Source organism: Diospyros lotus, chromosome 10, assembly GCF_014633365.1.
Source record: "Diospyros lotus cultivar Yz01 chromosome 10, ASM1463336v1, whole genome shotgun sequence".
Taxonomy (NCBI): Eukaryota; Viridiplantae; Streptophyta; class Magnoliopsida; order Ericales; family Ebenaceae; genus Diospyros; species Diospyros lotus.
The window spans coordinates 12,086,303-12,109,531 of record NC_068347.1 but is presented as its reverse complement, the minus strand read 5'-3'; the positions used below and the strand labels follow the sequence as shown (position 1 = coordinate 12,109,531).

The 23,229-nt window shown below is 41.5% G+C and overlaps 1 protein-coding gene across 1 annotated transcript; it reads left to right on the top strand.

The window, feature by feature from the left end:
- Positions 1-1,697: 1,697 nt before the first annotated feature.
- Positions 1,698-2,830, top strand: LOC127811100 (uncharacterized). The gene is made up of 3 exons (XM_052350813.1): positions 1,698-1,718; positions 2,180-2,565; positions 2,632-2,830. The coding sequence occupies exons 1-3, from the start codon at positions 1,698-1,700 to the stop codon at positions 2,828-2,830; spliced, it is 606 nt and encodes a 201-aa protein (XP_052206773.1).
- The last annotated feature ends 20,399 nt before the right edge of the window (positions 2,831-23,229 follow it).

The window sequence follows — 23,229 nt, the reverse complement described above, 5'->3', positions numbered from 1 at the left end:
CGATCATCCTAGCTGTTATTACAATACATCACTTGAATTACATAATGAAATAAAACCCCAAGCTAACTATAAAGCCCAAAGCTAGCCAAGCACCACCCTTTTGCCCTTGCTCGAACTAGAACCTAGAACACCTGGCACTTCTGAGAAACCTGGGACGTTGAATGTCCCAGGGGTATGAAACACCCTGAGTTAGATAATAACATCTAAGTGAGTGACTCAGAAAAGGAAAGTGCATGCGTGCAAATGCAATAATGCCATTATGAAATCCACCCCTGTGGTAGCAATGCCAAGGTATTGCAATCACCCCCGCAGTCATCATAGTCACCCCTGGCTCACCGTAAGAGCACAAGTTCTTCCATGATGGCCCAACAACTAGCCACAGTCACCAACACAAAGATGATATATGAAAAAGCAGAAGGAATATGCATAGCCAAGGGAAAATATGACATGTAAGCCACGAAGGCATGATATGCAATCCATCATCCACACACAAGTGAAGCAAAAGTGCTCAAAGTGTCACAAAACTTGCAGGAATCACTCCATTTGATTTGAATTTGAAATCCATGATACCTTAAAGAGATATTTTTAAGGTTTCAAGAACTACACATTGGCCCAAACTTTTTGAATAATTTGCACTTAGACCCTTGCAACTTGGTCCCTGGGCTATTTTTAATTGCACTTTTTGGTCCCTGAAAAATAGATAAATTACACATAGCACCCCAAGATTTTAGATAAATTACACTTTTACCCGAACTTCAGTATTTACGATTTTGCCACTAGTTCAGAAACTGAACCTTTGTCTCAAGGCTTCTATAATCCCTTGAAAGAACCTATTTCCCCAAGTATTAGAACCTGATAACCTCAGGTATTACATCATATTTGAGTTTGAAAATCTGGGGTATTACACCTACCATATATATATTGCTTGTTATTGTTTTCCTAAGTCTCTGTTATGATATATATCATGCTCTATTTCATTGTATTATGCTTACTGGGCCTTGCGGCTCATTCTTTCTCTTCACAACATTCCAGGTGTAGGTAAAGCGAAGGATGAAAAAGGTCCTAGTAGAGCATGATGGGTTGGGTTAGATGTGTACAGAGCTCACCCGAATAAATGGTTTTGGGAGCATTTGCCGACTGGTTAATTTGTGCCATTCTAATGATTGTATTTTATTATTTGGAGGTTATCATATTCCCTTTTGGAATGGCCTAATGGAATGTAAAAGATAAAGGTTATTTTGTACTGTTAAAGAAAAAAAGAAAAAAAATAATAATCTAGTTCGAGTTGTGCTTGGTTCCTATCTTGTATTGGATCTCCGGGTTATTACATGTTGGTTAAGAAGGATGCGAAATCGAGACTCATTCGATGGATCTTGCTTTTTCAAGAGTTTGATTTGGAGATTTAAGACAAGAAGGGGACTGAAAACGTTATCGCAGACCACCTCTCACAAGTGGCGCATTCAACCATGGCGTAGTAGAACTCGTTCCCTATTCAAGAGGAGTTCCCTAATGAACACCTATATGCAGTGAAGAGTTTAGCTTTACCATGGTATGCAGATATTGTAAATTTCTTGGTTGGTAAGGTCATTTCACCTAATTTTTCATATCAGCAAAGGAAGAAATTTCTTTCTACAACTAAGCATTATTTGTGGGAGGAGCCTTACTTATATAAGGTTTGTGCCAACCAGTTAATTCGCATGTGTGTTCCTGAGGAGGAGGTAAGTCAGATTCTACACCATTGTCATGACAAGGAGGTAGGAGGTCACTTTGGCCCTACCAAAACAACATTCAAGGTGTTACAATCTGGTTTTTTCTGGCCTACTCTTTTCAAGGATTACCACTCTTATGTTTTTGTTTGTGATAGGTGTCAAAGAGTTGGAAATTTGTTTAGGAAGAATGAGATGCCCTTGAACAATATTTAGTTTGTGAGTTATTTGATGTTTGGGGGATTGACTTCATGGGCCCTTTTCCTAAATCTTCTTAAAATCAATATATTCTTGTTGCTGTGGATTATGTGTCCAAATGGGTGGAGGCCATAGCTTGCCCTACGAATGATGCTAAGGTGGTACTTAAGTTCTTAAAGAAACACATTTTTACACATTTTGGCACACCTAGATCCGTCATTAGTAATGGTGGCACACACTTTTGTAATAAGCAATTTGATACTCTTTTACGCAAGTATGGGGTAACCCATAAGGTGGCCACACCCTATCATCCCCAAACAAGTGTCCAGGTGGAAGTTTCCATCAGGGAGTTAAAGAGAATTCCTGAGAAAACTGTAAATGCATCTAGGAAAGATTGGTCTTTCAAGCTTGATGATGCATTATGGGCATATAGGATTGAATTTAAAACTCCTATTGGCATGTCTCCATATAGGCTAGTGTTTGGAAAAGCATGTCATCTTCCTGTTGAGTTAGAGCATAAGGCATATTGGGCTATGAAATTTCTTAAGTTTGATTGGCAAGATGCAGGTACTCACAGGAAATTGCAACTTAATGAGATGGAGGAATTTCGTGAAGCAGCATATGAGAATGCATGGATCTACAAGGATAGGACCAAGAGATGGCATGATAAGCATATTAACAAGAAATAGTTCAAGATTGGGGATAAATTTCTTCTCTACAATTCTAGGCTCAAGCTCTTTCTGGGCAAGTTGAAATCAAGATGGTATGGTCATTTCACCGTCAAGCAGATACATCCTTATGGCATTATGGAAATTTTCAAGGACACTGAAGAATCTTTCAAGGTTAATGGACATCTCCTGAAGCATTATGAAGATGGTGGATTTGAGAAGGGCAACTTAGTCCTTCAGTTTCATAAGCCGAACTAGAGTCTCCAAGATAGTCAAGCTAATGACTATAAACAAGCGCTTCCTGGGAGGCAACCCAAGCTCTTTTTCCATTTTGTTTTTATCATTTCATTTTAGTTTTGTTCAATAAATATGACCAATAACCCATACTTGTGATGCTGTGCAGGTTCAAAAGAAAGAAAAATAAAGGTGATTCAGTTTTTACTGGCATGGGTATCCTAGTGTTCAATTATGTGGCTAAGGGAGTATTCATTTTTCATTCTCCTTCTTCTTTTTCTTTCACATTGGGGATAATGTGTTAAATAAGTTTGGGGGGGGGGGGTGGAATTATTAATTGTTGATATATACTATTTGTTTTGCTTGGGTGTTTTTGATGTGAAATGTTTTTTGCGAAACTTATATCAAGTGCATAATTGGCCAACCCCTAAACTAGAAAATTTTGTGAAAGATAAAATAAGCAGAACTTGTTATTTGGAATCATGATTTGCATTTGGGTTCCTTATAGTGTTTAACATTGAGTTTTTGATTTGGAATGAGCAATATCTTATAAAGTAAGATTAAGTATACTTGGGTTCTAAGATCATTGACGTACATATTCTTTGTGAAGTTGTGTGAGTTGTGTGACTATGCATGAAAGACAAATGTAATGTTTTTCTTGTAATTGTTCCTTCTGAGCTAGGCCTAAACAGGGTTTAAGTAAATAGGGTGAATAATGTTGAGCTAGATGGAGCATAAAATGCACTCATTCAGCTAAAAAAAAAAAAAGAAAAGAAAAAAACAAAGACAAATGTAATGTTTTTCTTGTAATTGTTCCTTTTGAGCTAGGCCTAAACATGGTTTAAGTAAATAGGGTGAATAATGTTGAGCGAGATGGAGCATAAAATGCACTCATTCAGCTAAAAAAAAAAGAAAAAGAAAAGAAAAAAATGAGATGGAGCATAAAATGCACTCATTCAGATAAAAAATAAAAAAAAGAAAGAAAAAAAGAAAAAAAAAAGAAAGAAGAGAAATAAAGAACCTAACTTTGATACCTTTGTTTGTAGTAGTGAGAAGGAATGGTTGCAAGAATGCTTGTTGCATTAGTTGATCGTGCAGGGAACATGACAAAGCATGATTGAGTTTAGAATTTTGTATGGATTCTTGAACTTGGGAATGTAAGTATTGTAACGCCCCATATTTTCAATCTACAAGGTGGCTATGTTTAACGTTTACAACACTTGGGCGATATTGGAAATCCTTTATCAACGGAAGCAAGCACCGAACCTGAGAGCTTAAATAGTTAGGATTTCCATGAGTTATTAAGGATGCATACATATGCTTAGGTGACTTCCAAGTATCTTAGCAACTGTTCATAATAGACCACTACGACATAATTGCGACATCACGAACACATGTATACCCACACACAAGTAGAAGTAACACCAAACACAACCCTTCAATTTTAAGACGTACCTATCCAAACAACAGTTATTCCCCAACCACAACATAACCTTCTCAAGATCAAAGAAATAAGTACAACATACAACTTTCACACTCTTATAGGATTTAATAGTACATCACTTTAGACATATGTTTACAATACTTTAAGTTAGATACAATGGAAACTAAGTCTCGGCCACCTCCTTTCTAGTTCTTCTGCTTGTCTCCCCAATACCTGGCACAATTATCATACCTGGAACGTGGAATGTTCCAGGGGTATCAAAAACCCAAGTTAGATATTGACATCTAAATGAGATGGTTCAAATGTGGTAATGCATGCAGATGTAAAATGCAACGTGAGAATGAAGTCTTCTCAAACACCTTAGTCCACCGAGGCACGTGATTGGAGTTAGATGTCCTTAGCCCCTTCAAGGGTACCGGACTCCTTAGCCCCACCAAGGGCACCAGATTCCTTCCCCAAATCACCACACCCGCCTCATCAACCATCCACAACACCAAAGATGCATGCAAGAACGAAGAAATATGCTTTAACAAAGAGAAGCATGAAGTGTAAGCCACAATCATCACACAAATGAACCAAAATATGACCAATATAGAGTTTATTGGATGCAAGAACCACTCACCTTTCCTATTTACCTTTCGGAGTTACTGTTCACAAGGTATCAGCCTTGGTTTTGTTGCAGTTACAGAAGTTTCATGTCACCAAATCAAAATATTTCTATACAGGGTTCTAGGAAATTAAAAGGGGAGTATTGCATAAAAATTTCAGGGAAAAAGAGCTTGTCACATGCCCCACACATTCCCCTAGAAGGGTGGCCACACACGGCAACTCTCAGCAGTCTACGGCGCATGCGTTACACACGTCGCTGCCTCTTCCATCAGATTTTTGGGCTGCCATTTAAAACGGCCATATCTCCCTCATCCGAGCTTTGTTTTTCCTCCCATTTGAACCTACGGACTCCTCGTTCAGTGCTCTACAATATTAGGTAGAGAAATTAGACTTAACTTTTGATTTTTTTGGCAGTTGCAGGTGTTTTTCGGTGGCTGTCCATTTTCTGACAACCCTCTCGTTCTCCTCCGTCTTTCACCCTTTTTCTCTTTCGCTTCTTCCATAATTTCACCCTCTACAATTCTAACCTTCACACCCCTCAATTTGTCCAAAGGTTGGCTTAAACTTGGCTTGGAATGAATTTTTAGTTGAGTGGCTATGGTTTATATAGAAGTTTTTGGCCAATAGGATGCTTCCACACCTTAGGGACACTTGGAAGCTTTTGATTGGTTGCTTCCCGATATTTTTGAGAGATATTTTTAGCTAGTTTCCAAATATTGCAATTTTGGCCCCAAGGTTTCCACAAATTTACACTTTCACCCCTAGGTTTCTAAAAACTCACTTTGTCCCCTTGAAATGTTATTCTTTTGTTTCTCAAAAATATTTTAAGGCCTCTTCTAGGATCCTTTACCCTTGAGTATCAACCAATGACTCAAAACAATTCTCCAAATAGTTTTAGAAAATCATATTTTGTCCCTCATTTCCAAGAATTACCCTTTTTGCCCTTAGGATTTTCCTCTTTTCCTTGGATTTACGAGGCATATCATTTCCTTTAAAATAGACAAATCCTATAAAGAGTCTGGGTATTACAAGTATGCTTAGTTTTCTTTATTTTCTATTATTGCATTTTGGACTCAGGATTTAGATGTGGGCATAACAAAGGATTTGAATTTGATGAATGATTCCAAATATATGTTTTGTGATTAAAGTATATGATTTATTTTCTTTGCTTGAGCAAAAACAATAATTCAAGTTTGAGGGTATTTGATGTGGGAATTTATTCACACATTTATTAGTCATAATTAAGTAGTGTTTTTAGTATTTTATATGTGTTTGATCTAGAATTGTCTAGTATTTTGAGTTTACTTTACATATATTTATTTCTAGTATTTCTTATTATTTTACAAGAATATTATTTGGTGTTTGGGATAAAAAAAAATAAATCAAAAAAATTATAAAATTAATATTATAATATAATTAAAGTTAATATAATTAATAATATATTAAATATGAAATGTTATATTTTATTATATCATATATTATATATTATATTATGTTTATATATTATATTATATATATATATAAAGCGGCGTGTGCTAGGGCTGTGCGTGGAGACTTGGAGTCCATGCATATATATATATTATAATGCATAATGGAGAATGGACTTGGTTTTGGGTAGAGCAGAGACTTGGTGCGACGGAATTTGAAGGTGCACGAATGGACTTTAAGGAAATTGAGGAGGAATTGGGCAGTGACGCACAAAGCATTGGAGCTTGAAGCGGCGCACGAACTGGAAGGAAGAAATTGTGCAGAAGGCTGCGGCAGAAGAAAAGATTGAAGAGAGCAACGCAAAGTGAAGCTGGGCAACAAGACGGAAGCTCCTAGCCATGAAAATCATCAATTTTATAAAAGAATTCTGAATTAATTTCCTTGATTGTTAATTCTTTAGTTCTTGAATTAATTCTTGGCTTTTAATTATGTTTTTCTGGAGTTTAATTATGATGATTTCTATTATTATGGTTGGCTGATTTTTTTTGTTAGCTAAGGTAACGGGATAGCCGCGAGACAATGTTGTGATTGATACTATTGTCGGTTAATTGGATTGATGTTTATTTCATGTGATCCTGTGATATGGCTATTACTACTTTGACAGTCTAATCACCTGTTAAATATTTTTATGAACATAGATGATACAGACTAAGTAATTCTATGTTAAGCTTTGCATATCACATAACTTAGATTGGATATTGAAACGGACCAAGTATGAATATTCATCTTTGCGGTAAATTGAATTTTCTTGAATAAGTGATTTGAGTTAGTGAATTTCACAAAACTTAATGCGTCGTTAATTAATTGATTTTATACAAACCAAGTGTAGAATTAGTGATTAGCGATAGTTTTGTTATACCCAGACCAAAGGATAATAAATAAGTTATGAAATTCTGCCTTCACATGTAAGTAAAATCCATTTAATTAACTTATTTGGTAAGGATTACAATATTCTCGTATGTGAACTGAATTCCTTAGCTATCCTATCTCTCTATTTTAACCTGTCCGATTGTTCTTTATTTTGCTATTTTCAATACGTCGTATTCTTCTTGCTTTATTTTATTTTTATTTTGTAGTTAGTTGATATTATTTCTAATTCAATTTTTCTAGATAAAGAATAGGATTGCTCTGTTTCGTTACTTGTTTCGGCAGTCCCCGTGGGAACGATACTTTACTCATTCACTTTATTACTTGATCGACTGGTGCACTTGCCATTGTATTTTAGGCACATCATCTGCCCTCAAGCTCTCTCGGCCAGATGCTCTCACTCTCTCTCGAGCCCTCCTCTCTCTCTACTTCTCATGGCCATTTCTCTCAAATGAGAGAGAGCAATTTCAAATTAATTTGGCCTCTTACTATAGAATGCTTGGGGCTCATGCACATACATATATATATATATATATATTACACATTTAACCCCCCAAACTGCTCATTAATCCCATTTAAGGATTTATTTAATACACTTGGGCCCTCTAATGCCTTAATTTAATTACCCTTAAGCCTCTCAAAACCTTGATTTATTAGAAAATTAAATGTAGAGAATTACTCGATAAATTTCATTTCATCCCTACGCTTGCACGGGACCTTTATTCCACCCAAAACACTTTAGGGTTGTGTCATTGATAAAATCAGACCACCCTCAAGGTCCCCTCAACTTCCTAGAGGTCACTTACGACCATTTAGTACAGTCAACAATTCGGGCTTATACATAAATTATTCCAGAAACTATTCCTGGCCTTATTACTTTAAGCATCATTAGTCTCACCTTGGGATGCTCACCAATCTCATGCCCTCTTCCTTGGACATCCAAGTCCCGAGGCATTCCTTGCTGTCGATTTGATAATTTTATTAATTAATTTCTCAAAATTCACTTCTTAGGCTCTCCGGACCACCTAAGGTCCTTTAAAATCACTGGAAATCTTATATTTTCCAACACCCTGTAATACCGGGTATTACAGAAGTATACCAAGATCTTTACTCGATTAAAAATTTTAGTAATTGTCGACGTTCAATTTCAGCCGACCGTGATTCGTTTTGGGCCGCGGTGAGTGAGTCCAAAAATGCCAAGAAGAAGAAAACAAAGATCCCAAATATGAGCCAACACAAGCAATTTTCACGTGGTTCGGACAAAACGATGCCTATTCTACGACCGCGCTCTAATTATTCTTTTAGAATGGCGGTGTCTGATTATTCTCCCTGTACCCCTCATGATATCTCTAATCCCTGTTTATAATGAGAAGCCTTTACAATTCAGATAACATATAGAAATATAAAGATGATATAACAGGGGACAAACAGTCCTTATCATCTATACAAAAATCGGAAGTGGGATCCTCATTATGAGGGGCATGGGCTGTTGCAGATAAACAAATGGACCCTACCTCTGACTTCTCAGCAGCTTTGTCATTTACGCGAGATAGAGGTTTTTAGGCTAGCGATCTGGATGGTCCAGCAAACTGAGGGTTTTACTAGGAACTCGTTTGTTGATTGCTGAGAGCTCACTAGGGGCTTCACCGGAAGCTTGCAAGGAGTTCACTTTATAAGCTTCGAATTTTGATGGTGTATGGGCTTTCTTCGACGAGGTCTCCTGGACCTTATAGACTCCGGGTGATTGGCCCAGCCCATTGGACTGAGTCTGGCCCATAAGGAGTGATGCGAGAATTACGTATAACACAAGCCCCCCAGCTCACTGTGCGATCTTCGCACTAGGAGTTGACGTGTGCCAGCTATTAACCCGCATCTCCGACTTCTACCCAATTACTTCAAATCTCGTTGTTCCACGTAGCACGCCTTGTCTGCGGCGCATTTAGTGCGCATGTTCCCCCATTACTTCGCATGATTATGCCTGTGGGACCCACAAGCCATCGTGCGGTCATTGGATGTGGAGCATGCAGTAAGTCATTTTTTCGATCCGACAACTGGGATTGATTGGGCCAAAGGTATAAATTGTAGGGGGTGTATCCCTTTTCCCTCTTTCACGCTATTTTGAAATCTCTTCTTGCCTTTGCCTTCTTCTCTAGAGGCTTCCATCGCTGCCGTGCTTTCAGACGCTGACAATTCCCGTCCGGTGCCTGCTTCGAGTTCCCATATAGACGTCAGGCTCAGTGTTTGGTAAGTTTGTTGTGACTTTCTTTCTCTTTTTGTAAGGCCATCCACCGTCGGTTAGCCATCAATGGTTTCTCTAATCTTCCCGATTTCATCGGTGTCGCTTTCATTTTCTAGTGAAGCGACTCGAATCGGTTGGTCCAGCATCTACTGAACCTTCGGGCACAATGACCTTAGGATTAGTTTTCTCTGGAATACTGGGCTCGCGGCTGCAGCCCCTCCGCCTTAGGCGGCACCCTGTTGTAAAGCGCTCGGCATAAAAAATTAGGGGATATTTTTATGGCTTTTTCTAATTCTTTGAGCTCTAATTCGTGATCTGCAACCTGACTGTTCTTTCTTTCTTTTTGTAGATGTTCGACCATACCCGCGAAAATTCAGGTCAAAAGCGCTGCAACCATATTATAGGAGAAAACGATACCTCTAACTCCGAAGATTGCCTTGTGATGGAGGGTCAAAACTTTGAGGGCACGAACTCGCTGTCTAAGGAGGTTGTTGAAGTGACTTTTTCTAAAGCCGACCTGGAGGTCCAAGATCAGGTCGCTGAAGGAAGTACAAGGCATGAGATTTTTAAAAGATTCCCGTCCAAAGCCAAACATCATGAGGTGGCATCTTGTACTCGGGAGTTTTGTCTCCCTAGGAGTTTCCGAGTATATATCCCTGCTTCGAGCTCCCACGCAGCCTACCCACCATCCGAATTTATAGCCATTAGCCCCCAACATCTCGAGTCTGGGTTTAGGTTCCCTATAGCTCCATATCTTCTTGCCCTTTTGAAAGAGGTCAAACTCGCACCCTTTCAATTGACACCAAATTCGTATGCCCAACTCACCTCTCTGGCTATCTTATTTCTCAAAAACAAACTTCCTCTTCCCTCGCCAAAACTAATAAAATTTCTGTTTTCCTTTAAAAACGCCAAAGATGGGTTGTATTACCTGGTAGCTCGTCCTTCTCCATATAAGGCCGCCCTTCCACAGGGTAAAGCGAAGGGGAAGTCCAACGTGGGCCATTACAAGTCCAGTTGGTTCTTTGTGTCTTGCCCTTCGCTTTCCTTACTTAGAAACTATAGCTTCGTACTGACCCCGGGTAAGAGAATATTAGCTAGTGTGGGCTCTTCCATCTTTTTACGTACGTAACTTGACTTGCTCATTCTTTGATGTAGATTTTGGGGGCAAGAGGCCAATTTTATCAGCTGACGAGACTGACGTCCTCAACAAGCTCGTTGTTATGGGGTCGGGTTTAGAGATTCTCGAGCTTTCAAACGAACTTCTAAGAGAAAATGAGCTTGCACCTCCTCTTGACGTTGAGACCATCAAGGGAGATCACATCGGGGTTTTGGGCACCAAGGTCCTCTCGTCTACCTTCTAGGTCATAGAATTGAGCAGTACAAGAGGGGAAGACGATCAAAGCAGAGATATGGTTGACCTCGAACTCCTCAAGCCAAAGCAATCTAGGGTGAGATCGAGGGCTACTTCATCCGCAACCCCGAGCTTGAGCTTGCAGGGAGGTAAGTCGGAGCAGTCACAACCACGGACTCGTCCCCAGCAACAACAACAGCCAACTCAATAGTTGAAAAATCACCATCATCAGTAAGAGCAAAGGAAAAGATCCCTACCCCAGCAACCACAATAGCAGAAGCACCCCCAATAGGAAACAGGGTAGTGAGCTCCTACCTCCCACGACCATGGTTCAAGTGGAGCCTAAGGGAAGGAGGTCATAGGGGAGGTTCAAAATACTCCTGCCACGGGTTCGAAGAGAAGGCCTGATCAGCCGTAGCAGAAGGAGGATAGCAGGGCCAAACGAGCTAAGGTCCCCGAGAAAGAGCCAGCCTTGGAGGCCTTGCCAAGTGGGATCTATGTTGGCCCCCTCTTGGACTCCCTGCCCACCCTTTTGGTTGTGAATACGAAGACTCTTGATGACCTGAAGATGAAGGGGATCCCTTTCTATGAGTTCATAGCCCGCCATAGTTTGGCGATCAGTCAGAATTTTCATACCTTGGTTTCTTAGTCTGCTTTTTAACGAGCTAACTTTTCTTCTTTCACAGGCTTCCCTTGCTGCCATGAAGCTCTAAGCTCATCACAAGGACTTCGACGAGCAGCTTGAGACGGTGAACACGTCCTTTCAGGCTGAAATAACGAAGCTTGAGGATGGAAGAAAGCTCAGCAGGTTAAGCTAACGAAGCTCGTCGAAGAGAAGAAAACTCTTCAGGCCGAGCTCCTCGCTACCCAAAAGGAGGTGGAGGGTTTCGAGAGGCGGCTGAGGGTGGCGGTCCAAAAGAATAAAGATCTTGATGAGGAACTTCGGCGATCGAAGAACATGTGGGAGTTCGCTAACTCCGGGCTCACCGGCGAGTTGAACAGAGTAAAGGAGGAGTTGCGGAGGGTGCAAGACTAGTTGAAGTCAGCTGAGGCAGAGTAGAAGACGGCTAAAGAATAGTGGGAAAAGGCCGATGATCAAGCTGTCCGATGAGAGCAGCTTACGAAAAGGACTATTGACGACATCAAGGTAAAGATGGGAGCCCGGATGGACTCTGTGCGTAGGGAAACCAGGTCCGACACCTGTTCGGCGTTCCTGTACACCCTTTGGGTGAACCATCCCAAGATGGATTTCTCCTTCTTTAGTGCATAGGCCGTTGAGGAGGTGAAACGGTATGTGGCCGAGACCGTAGAGGACGCTGAAGATACAACCTTGCTTGAACAGTCAAAGGTCGCGATGCAGGCTGCTCAGGACGAGGTCGAGCCATCTGGGGCTGTCAAGGTTCAGCCTGGTGAGATTGCCGAAGTACAACCTTCAGAGGTTGCCAAGGTCCGTCCTGCCAGGGCAGTTGAACCTCAACTGACTTAGTTTACTGCCATCCAGCCTGCCGAGGCCTAGACTGTCGAAGCAACCGCTCCTCTTAGCTAGGACTCCCATCGATTTTTTTTTTTTTTTTTTTTTTTGTAATACGAGTATTTATTCAATGAAAATGGAACATTTTTTGCTCTCGTGTATCTTGCTTTAAATTTCTTCATGAACTCAAGCCAATCAAACTTGAATTCTAACGAAGTCTTGACAAAATAATCCTTGAACCAATCTTTTTGATATAACTTGAAAAGAACTTCAACAAACTTCTGTATACTAGGATAAGCTCGAAAGATTAACTTTGAAGAAGTATTCAAGAATATAACTTGAGAATGAATCGTCCGAACATAAGTCCAAGTAGACCTAGAGTATTCCCAACTCGCAGATTAACAAGCTTGAAATAATTCATCAACGATAGTTGTAATAATCAATATGAGCCATATGGGTCACGAACAGTTATGCTTAAGAAAATTAAGGCAACCCTTAGCCAGCATGTCTTGAGAAAATAATGAAAACCTTACCGAGATACATGTCTAGGCAGATCGCCTTGCGATCTTAGCTAACGTACCTTGGCTGAGCAACTCGTGATAGATGATCAGGATGCGTGTCCAGTAGGTCGCAATTATTCTTACTTAGTATAAATTAAGACGGACCTCAACTAACACGTTTTAACAAGATAACATGCGAGTCATGATGAAAAGTTTGCCAAGTTATGAGAGTGTGTCGCGAACTCCGCTAACATACTGTGGCTCTTGACAAGTTTAACAAATCAAGAGTGAACACTCAGGTAGGTTGCAAACCATGGCTTAAGCCAAGATAAAGGGACCCCAGCTAGTGAAACTCCAACTTGTATCGCCAAGTTATATGTTCAGGTGGATCATAAGGTGACCCCAGCTAACATACCATGGGTTGTTATTTTGTTGACTTGTATGGCCGAGCTATGTGTCCAGGCAGATTGTATTATGACCTTAGCTAACACACAGTGGCTTTTACAAGTTTTAATTGAACCGAGAAGGAACACCCAGGTGGGTCGCAGGCCATGACCTGAGTCAAGATGAAAGGACCCCAGCTAGTGAACCCTGACTCGAAATCACTTATGGAAGTGGTTACTCAGTAGGTTCCAAACCATGACATTAAGTCAAGATGAATGGTTCTCAACTCGCAAACCACAACCTAAGGGGCATACCAAGGTAGATGCTCAGTCAAACCACAAACCACAGCACGATGGCTAAGTCGAATGGGTTTCAGCTCTCAAACCATGGTTTCACGACCCCTCATTTCAGAGACATTTCGTTCAATAAAGCGTGATGCATAAAGATTTATAAACTCCAATCAGAATCATGCATGTAAATTGCGATGAAGGAATTTTGGAGCATAGGTCAGAACAATTACATCTATTGTAAGTAAAGACGAATGTGTTTCACATTCCAAGCTCGTGGGAGAAGAATCTCGTCCATGTTTTCTAGATGATATGCTTCGTTACCTAGATTCTCCTTGATGATAAATGGACCTTCCCAGTTAGGGCCTAGGTTTCCATCGCTCATTATGCGAGCTCTTGGGAGTATCAAGGGTAATACCAGACCTTCGACATCATACTATCGGGTTCGAACCTTTTTGTTGTACTACCGTGTCACCCTTTGTTGATAGACGGCGACCCTTATGAGAGCTATATCCCTTGCTTCCTCGAGCAAGTCAAGGTTCGTTGCCAACAGCTCATCATTGTCCTTGGAATCGAAGGTGGCCCTCCGGTGGCTGGTTAGATCGTTCTCTGCTAGTATCATAGCCTCTGATCCGTACACCATTGAGAATGGGGTTTCTCTCGTGCTGTCGTTCGATAGGCCCAGAGCATTATTTGCAATTCATCTACCCAAGCCCCATTTTTGGGTTCAAGCTTTGTTTTCAAGATTTGCTTGAATATTTTGTTGACAACTTCGACCTACCCATTGGCTTGGGGGTGGTCCACGGCAGTGAAACTTTTTCGGATCCCCATTGACACGTAAAATTGGATGAATTGCTCGCTGGTGAATTGGGTCCCATTGTCCATTATTATTCGTTGCGGAACTCTGAACCTGCAGATGATACTATCCCATGTAAATGTTTGTACCTTCGAGCTGGTGATCTGTGCGAGCTCTTTGGCTTCTGCCCATTTGGTGAAGTAGTCAACTACTACTATGGCATACTTGCACCCTCCGCGAGCTGTTGGGAGTGGCCCGATTAGGTCTATGCCCCAAATAGCAAAGGGTCATGGGCTGCTCATCTGCTATAGGTAGGCTGGCTGAGGTCACAAAATTTTAGTGAATCTTTGACATTTCTTGCATTTTTTAACTATCTCTACGGCATCTTGCTTTATGGTAGGCCAATAAAACCCTTGCTGAAGTGCCTTCTGTGCCAGTGAAAGTGCCCCCGTATGATTGTCGTAGTGGCCTGCGTGAATCTCTCTTAGCACAGTCTGGCAGTCGGTGCCGTCGATGCACCTCAAGAGTGGGGCTAAGAACCCCCTCCTATACAGTCTATCATCATTGATGCAATATCGAGCTTCTCGAGCTCGCAGCCAACGTGCTTCCAGTTTGTCTTCTGGAAATTTCCCATCTTGCAGATAACCCAGAATGGGAATCATCCATGAGTTTTGGGACACCATGATCGCCATCGTTTCAGCTCGTTGTTCTGTGCTAGGGGTGGTTAAGAAATCAACAGGTATGGTTCCCAAGAGCTTCGCATCCTGGGCAATTACCAAGCTAGCTAAGACGTCAGCATGAGAGTTCTGGGAGCTGGGGATCTGGCACATTTCATATTTTTTGAAAGTGGTTAAGAGTTCGCGTGCCTTTTGTAAGTATGCCACCATCTTTGTGTCTCTGCCCTGATAGTCTCCTCGTACTTGATTGACAACTAGTTGATTGTCACTAAAAATTGCCAAGGATTTAGCTCGTACCTCCTTCGCCAGGCGGAGCCCTACTGATAAGGCCTCGTATTCGGCTTCGTTATTGATGGTTGGGAATCCGAATCTCAGGGCGCAAAGGATTTTGTGACCCTTTAGGCTTATTAACATAACCTTGTCTCCCGCTCCTTGTTCGCTTGATGACCCGTCGACGTATAATTCCCAGGATGGACCTTTTAAGTTCTCCACTTCTTCGTTAATTTGTCCAGTGAACTCGACAATGAAATCTGCTAACGCCTAACCCTTTATTGCCGTCCTTGGTTTATACTTTATATCGAACTGAGCGAGCTCGATAGACCACTTTTGTAAGTGACCCGAGGTGTCCGGCTTTTACAAGATTTGCTTCAGCAGGTACTTGGTCAGGACTTCGATCTCATAAGCTTGGAAGTAAGGTCGTAGGTTCCTTGATGCCATTATTAGACAATAGGCCAGTTTTTCAATTAGTGCATACCTTGTTTCTACATTGATCAAGCTTTTGGAGACGTAATATATGGGGTGCTGCACCCTTTCATCCCCCCGAACGAGGGCTGTACTGAGAGCCTATTGGGATACTCCCAAATATAAGGTCAACTTTTCTCCCTCCATAGGTTTGGCGAGCAGTGGGGCACGTCCCATATATTCCTTCAGCTGCTGGAACACAGACTCGCATTCTTCTGTCCATCTAAAGTCTTGTGCCTTTTTTAGGAGTTCTAAGAATGGGGCACACTTATCAGTTGCCTTAGAAATGAAACGACTCAGAGCCACGACCTGTCCATTGAGGCTCTGTACCTCCTTCTTCCTTACGGGCAACCTCATGTTGAGCAAAGCCTTTATTTTGTCCGGATTGGCTTCGATGCCTCTGTTATTTACCATAAACCCGAGAAATTTTCCAAGGGCTACCCCAAAGACGCACTTGAGTGGATTGAGCTTCATCTGATAGCTCCTGAGGACTCCAAACATTTCTTTCAGATTGGAGACATGGTCTGTTACTTGCTTAGATTTTACTAGCATGTCATCAATGTACACTTCCATGGTTCTTCCAATCAGCGCTTCAAACATCTTATTGACCAGCCTTTGGTAGGTCACACTATCATTCTTCAACCCAAAAGGCATGACCTTATAACAATAAAGCCCCCAGTCGGTAATGAACGAGGTGTCCTCTTGATCAGTAGGGTTTATGGGGATCTGATTGTAGCCCGAATAGGCATCAATGAAACTGAGGAGCTAGTGACCAGCTGTTGCATCCACGAGCTGATCGATTCTTGTGAGAGGAAAGCTATCCTTAGGGTAAGCCTTATTCAGATCAGTAAATTTGATGTAGGTCCTCCACTTCCCATTCTTCTTTTTCACCAGGACCGGGTTAGCCACCCAGACCGGGTAGTGGGCCTCTTTAATGAACTTATTTTCCAAGAGCTTGTCCACTTCTTCCTTGAGGGTGGAATAACGCTCTAGGGTCATCGGCCTCCTATTCTGGCGCACTGGCTTGTAGCTAGGATCTACGTTAAGCCTGTGCGTCATAACCTCCGGGGCTATTCCCACCATATCCTCGTGATTCCATGCAAATACATCGAGGTTAGCTTTAAGGAAAATCGATAAGTTGGGATTTTACCTCGGGAGCTAGATTTTTTCCTAGCTTGAGGCTCCTTTCTCTATCCGCCTTGCTGACTGAGATATCTTCAAGCTCTTCTACTGGACCGGTGGGCCTGTCACAGTCGACCTCGTGGGGATCTAGATAGTGATTAGCCCCCTCTTGGTCGATCGATCATGGGTTATGTTTTACGATGACATTTACTTTCTTTCCTTTGTCCCTCATCTTTAGGGCATCTTCATAACAACATCTCACGAGGTGTTGCTCGCCTCGTACACACCCTACTCCATTGGGGGTCGGGAATTTGACTGTTAGCGATCTGGTTGAAGTGACCAGATCCAGGTCGTTCATTGCCGGCCTCCCGAGCACGACGTTATATGCCAAAGGGCAGTCTATAATTAGGAACTCTGCCAAAGTGGTGGCCTGGCTACTTGCATCCCCGATGGTAAAGGGAAGAGTAATCCAAATGATAGGGATCACTGCATCACTCGTGAATCCATAGAGCGGTTCTAGGGACGAGCTCAATTGCTCTGGTCCCAAACCCATCTGATCGAAGCATGCTCTGTACATTATAGTTACCGAGCTGCCCGTGTCTACCATTATCCTCCACACTTCAGAATTGTCGATCTGGGCCCGTATAACGAGTGCATCATTGTGAGGCCAATAGACGTTTCTGGCTTCCTCTTCCAAGATCACAATCTTTTTCGGAATCGGATCACCCCTAGCTCGCTTTGTGGGAGCCAGCTCCTCGTCTGATCTTGCCAACAAGATATGGTTAGCTTCACGCACGTACTTCTTGTGAGATTTATGGGAAGATCCCGTGAAGTGAGGCCAATCATGAATCGTGTAGATAGTTCACATAGCCGGTGAGCGCTCATCATTTGAGAGGGGCGGTTGCTGTGATAGTGGTTGGCTTGGTTGATTGGTTGGTCGTATCATGTAATCTTTCAACCGACCTCTTGTTATTAGGTCCTCAATGGCGTCCCTTAAGGCTCAGCATTCAGAGGTGTTGTGGCTCGCCTCATTGTGATACGCACAGAATTTTTCCTTATTTCTGAACTTGTTCGGAGTTCTCAGCGGGTTGGGCTTCCCGAACTCCCATTTGTTTCTTTCCATGGTGAAGATCCTTTCTTGGGGGTCAGACATGGCACAGTAGCTGTCAAAGCGCCACGACCATGGAGGTCGCTCATCTCTGTCTGCCTTATGAGCTCGCTTGAAGACTTCATTGTTTGAGTGCTCCACCCAAGCTTCCCTTCCAACGTCTCCATTATTCCTTCTCTTATTCTAGTTAGAGCCCCCAACTTCTTCTTTCGGCCTGATGGGTTTCTTTGACCCAAAGGCGTCTTCCCATCGGATCTCCTTGGAAGCTCGCTCATAGAATTCCCCTAGCTCTTTAACTAAGATCCTGTAGATGCTCTCATAGAGCTTCCCATCTTTTTGAAGGCCAGTGGAGATCGCTGTCAGGATACTTTTATCGGAGGGATCCTCGACGTTGCTCACCTCGCGTCTGAATCTGGAAATATAATCCCTCAAGGGCTCATTTGCTTTCTGGAACACTGTAGCAAGGTGACATGGTGGTGCGAGCTGCCTCCTTAGGGCCCTGTATTGATTGAGGAATCTCTTTTGGCATTCCTCTCAGCTGCTGATGCTGCGAGGCAGAAGGCTCCTGAACCAAGCTCGAGAAATATCACCCAAGATCGCCGAGAAGGCTCTGTGTAACACCCCGCCCTATACAAGCGTGTCACTATAAGGAAATTCTCGGGGTTTCCTTTTTTTTTTTTTTTTCCAAGTCTGTTACTCGCGGTGCCTGTGAGCACAATCTTCACATGCAGATGAAACACTCGTCGTAAAACTACAGCCGACACCCGCGGTGATCTTAAGAACAATCTCCACATGCAGATATATACCCCGAGAGTTCCAGTCTTACTCGTTTAGTTAACAATAAAAAATCTTAACCGAACGAGACAATATAAACACAGCGGAATACTTAATTAATCAAAATGACGTGGCCTATCATGTGTTACACACAAAATGTTCCCATACCGTCATATGAATACAACATCAATACTAATTATTACAACATCGTCAAGCGATATATAACATCAATGCTTCCAAAATAATACAACAACAACAACTATCAAACAAACACCACTGGCTCATCGGTCGTGTCCTCGACCTCGCTGCTGTCCCTGACTGGAACGTTGAATGTTCCAGGGGCATAACCCATGTTAGATGATAAACCATCTAAGTGAAGGTATGAAACAGTTATACAATGCATGAAAGACATACGAGCATGGCATACTATATGACAACATGCAGGACACGTCTAACTCGAGATATCACCCTGACATGCTTAATCCCTCGAATGTCCCACTGTGGCACACGTTCACCTGGTCCAACGTTAATCCCTCGAGTGCACCGTCGTGACACCCGTTCACCTGGTTTAACGTTATTCCCTCGAGTGCCCCAGTGTGACACCCGTTCACCTGGATTAACATTGTCCCAATCTCAAGTAAACCCCATACCGCCCCATATGGACCCAACGATGCAATTAAACTTGACCCCACATGATATGAAAATTTACACGCCATGCACCAACATTTTAAAAATAAACAGTTAATGCAATGTAGTGAATATCGACACAACGAACGTAAGTAAAAGCCTTGTAAAATAAGCTAAGTCTATGAGGGTATAATTACTCACAAGAACTCACCAAAATCACTTAAAAACACTTTCAAGTCAAGGTAAGGATAGAATCAAACCACTCACCTCAATTCGGAAAAGTCTGGATTTCGCCTCGAAAAACGTGCCACACCTCGATTGGGTGCCAAATCCTAGATACTTGAACTTATATGCAACCTCAAACCACAATACTTCCTAAGCACCATATTTAATTAAGAAAACATTAAAATCCATTTTTCTCAATTATTTCATAATTTCCTCTATTTTCTCCCATTTTTCACCTTGATAATTCCAAAATAATTGTTTCCTAAACTATTTTTCCAAATATTTCAACACCATAATTCCTAAAATAATTAAATAAAAATACTGAAGTTGGAATTACGAAAATACCCTTTCTCACGCGCCCTCACGCGCTTGGTGCGTGTGTGAGGGTGAAGGCTGGCGCGTGGTTGCACGCGCCACCGTCTTCTCCAAAAGTCCGGTCACCGGCGATTGCTCTGATGGCTGCAAAACTGGTACCCCCTTGAAGCTCTTGAATAATCGATCCTAATGGCACCAAAATCAGGCCGAAACAACACCGTTAAGGCCTTCAAAAATCGATTTACAGGTCCGGCTTGGCGGACGGCCTCTAACCCTCGGCCGATTTCGAATAGCCCTCAAACATACACCAAAATGCTTCAAATCGAGCCCAAAGTGATCCTTGATGCCTCACGACCAAAAGCCCCTTAATCACTCGCTCAAAATCATTCAAAAACTCAGTCGATTTTTGCTTTAAAAGCTCAAAACCCTCGGCCCTATTTATACTAAAATTTCGATCATCTCACGGCCAATCAACGGCCAAGCTTGGTCCCCAAGTGTTCTCCTGGCCGTATACAACCTTCCCCAAGCAAGCCTCGGCCATCTCATCGCCGGAAACGGCCTCCACATGCGATGGCAGTGCGGCGGCCGAAATCCCTTCGCGTTCACACTATGCCATTTTCCATTTTTTGCATTTTGACCCCTGTTTTCTTCAAATGATAATTCTGCCCTTTTTACAGCTCCCCTGATAAATCCAAATATACCTCTAAGTTCCACAAGTTTAGTACATCTCATTTGACCCTCAAGACTCCTGAAAGATTACCTTTTTAACCTCCCTCGGGCAAAATTAGAAAATTGCGCTTAGGCCCGGCTGGTCAAATTGACCTTAAATCCATTTAATTCAACCTGAAATTGCTTAAGGGTTGTTCTACACGTTAAATACTAGTCCTTGACGCACTTCGTTGACCTTCTGGACGTCTCCTACGTTGATTCAGTTTTCTCAGTCTGGTTGACAGCTGTACCGAAAACTGTTCCTGATCCAATCTCTTTCACCACTAAAAATCATAATTTAAATCTCTCGTCGATATTATACAATTTTCCTTATTTGTCTAGGGTCCGGGGTACTCCCTCGAGCCACTTTGGTCTTTTAAGACTGCAACAGTGTGTCCTAAAGCCTTATTCTTTTGATAATTCCACTTGTACCCTTCATCAAATATTACTTATGACCTCAAATCATTCCTGGGTATTACATTCTCCCCCCTTAAGAAATTTCGTCCTCGAAATTTGATCCGCGATAATTGTATCACCACCGGTGTTAGTGACTCCCAAGTGTAATGCCCTATATACCATTTCTAGTCCTTAGCAATCATTCATAACTTATGTCCTAACGTGATCCATGCTTACCAAGCATCTTACTTACTTTCCAGAATATCCCGTTGTAGTTTTATACCAGCGTCTACAGGAATCCCAAAGTTATTTATAAAACCCAATATCACTTCTAATTGAGTCCTCAAAACCTATTTTTATTTGACTAATAATTCTCCCAACACATTCTTATACTAAGGCATATGCCACGATCACACAGAAATTGATAACATTGAACTTTAACTCGGCTGCCACGATAGCACAGAAATTGATAACATTGAACTACTTCAGCTGTCATGACTGCACATTAACTTTAGAGATAATCTCTTAACCTCTTGCGGCTGGTTACGCAAATTATCAATTTAGGTCTATCCAGAACACAATTTTTTTTTTCTTACGATAACCTAACACTCTGGCATATTACTATCTCTCTTCCAAACACTACCTATCATTCAAACCAGTTGTCTCAACGCAGCACTCTCGTTGTTTCAATTCAACTTTCACAAACAACATTCCATAATTATACCTTAGACACATACATCATTTGTGGTATCCAACCTAGTACTGTCAAATTGCTCTATCAACTAAGCGATGTTTTCCTTTATCTTCCCACATGAGAAACAATTCCTCTATTAAGTCAGACAAGATCCTTGATCATCTTCGATCCTAAGGATAGATTTAATCTCGTCCCTCTTAGCCGATCCAGTTTTCACACAACTTCTTTAAAGGAAAATCTTATGAGACAACTTTTGATTCTCATTGGATTTTTCGGCAACACTTAGCAAAACTTTAATAGCTTAGCCTACTATCTTACAATCCAAATAAAATTTCCATAGTGGAACTAAAAACTCACGTCTTCCTTTATAACAACTCACTATATGTTTCCTCAACTTATAACACTTCTCTTGAAAAGAAAAACACTTTTGTTTACTTATCGACTTTTAACTTGCCATATCTTTATGTTAATTTTGTCTCTTTCAATCTGTCTACTCATGTTCCCAAGGGTACCTAGGTATACTTACCATTGCTCCAACCTTTATATATTACCAAAGGCAAGGTTCGAAATAACTAAATCGGAGCCAATTGCTAACAATTACTAAGGTGTGTAATATTAAATACACTAAACCAAGAGCCAAGTCGATAACAATAATTAAATTCCTCCCAAAACTATATCTAGAAAACAATCGTCCCACCTCTGCTTAATCAGGAAACATATTTTTTTTTTCCTAAGAAATTTCACGGCACATGTTTATACCAAGGATTACTCCATTCCTAGTTAGGAGCTACCTCGACCTAGGAGCAATATTACTTTTTCACCACAACTCCTGAATTTCCCGAGTGTATTCATCACTTCTTAGTAACCTTACTTCACGAATTTCTGTCATGAACGTAATTATCCTAGAAGAATCCTTTACAAATCTCTGTTAACAGCTTGCCAAACATTGTTTCGTCACTCGAGATTACTTTTTCTTCTTTCGATTCTTTTTTTGATTATCAACTACCATAATCCACATAGCAATTAACCTGCTTAGGTCATCTTCCAATCCTTCAACCTTTCCATAATGATTTAGGGATCCTTCCACGATGCTCTGGTCCCTTGGAACTTGGACTCTAAACCATACATAACATCCTCAATGTCGCCCAAACTTTGGCACCTGACCGTCTCCACAGTTCACTGTGTTGCACCGACTCGTAGGTATCACACCCCAAACCGCGAGCCAACCACCAGTCCTCTGCCTTGGTCCCTAGGCTCAGATCCATTGTTACAGACCAACACCAATGGGGTTATCGTTATGCTAGAATTCCTCATTCCATCTCTGAGAGCTACAATGGTTCTATTGGTACTAATCCAACTCCCTGATCTTTTGGATTCCTAATGTTCTTTTCCAGAGTAACACTCAATCGTATCGAGCACCCTTATCCTAACCATTCCTAAGACTTCGGATTTCTTTCTCACAATTTAATCTTTTTTACTTTCCAAATTTGTTATGCATGTGACGGAACCTCGCGCTCTTGTTGCTTCTCTTGCAGACGTTCATAATTTATCAAACACTCCAACATCAATTGTATTTCCAGTTTATCATTTTCTAAACTTA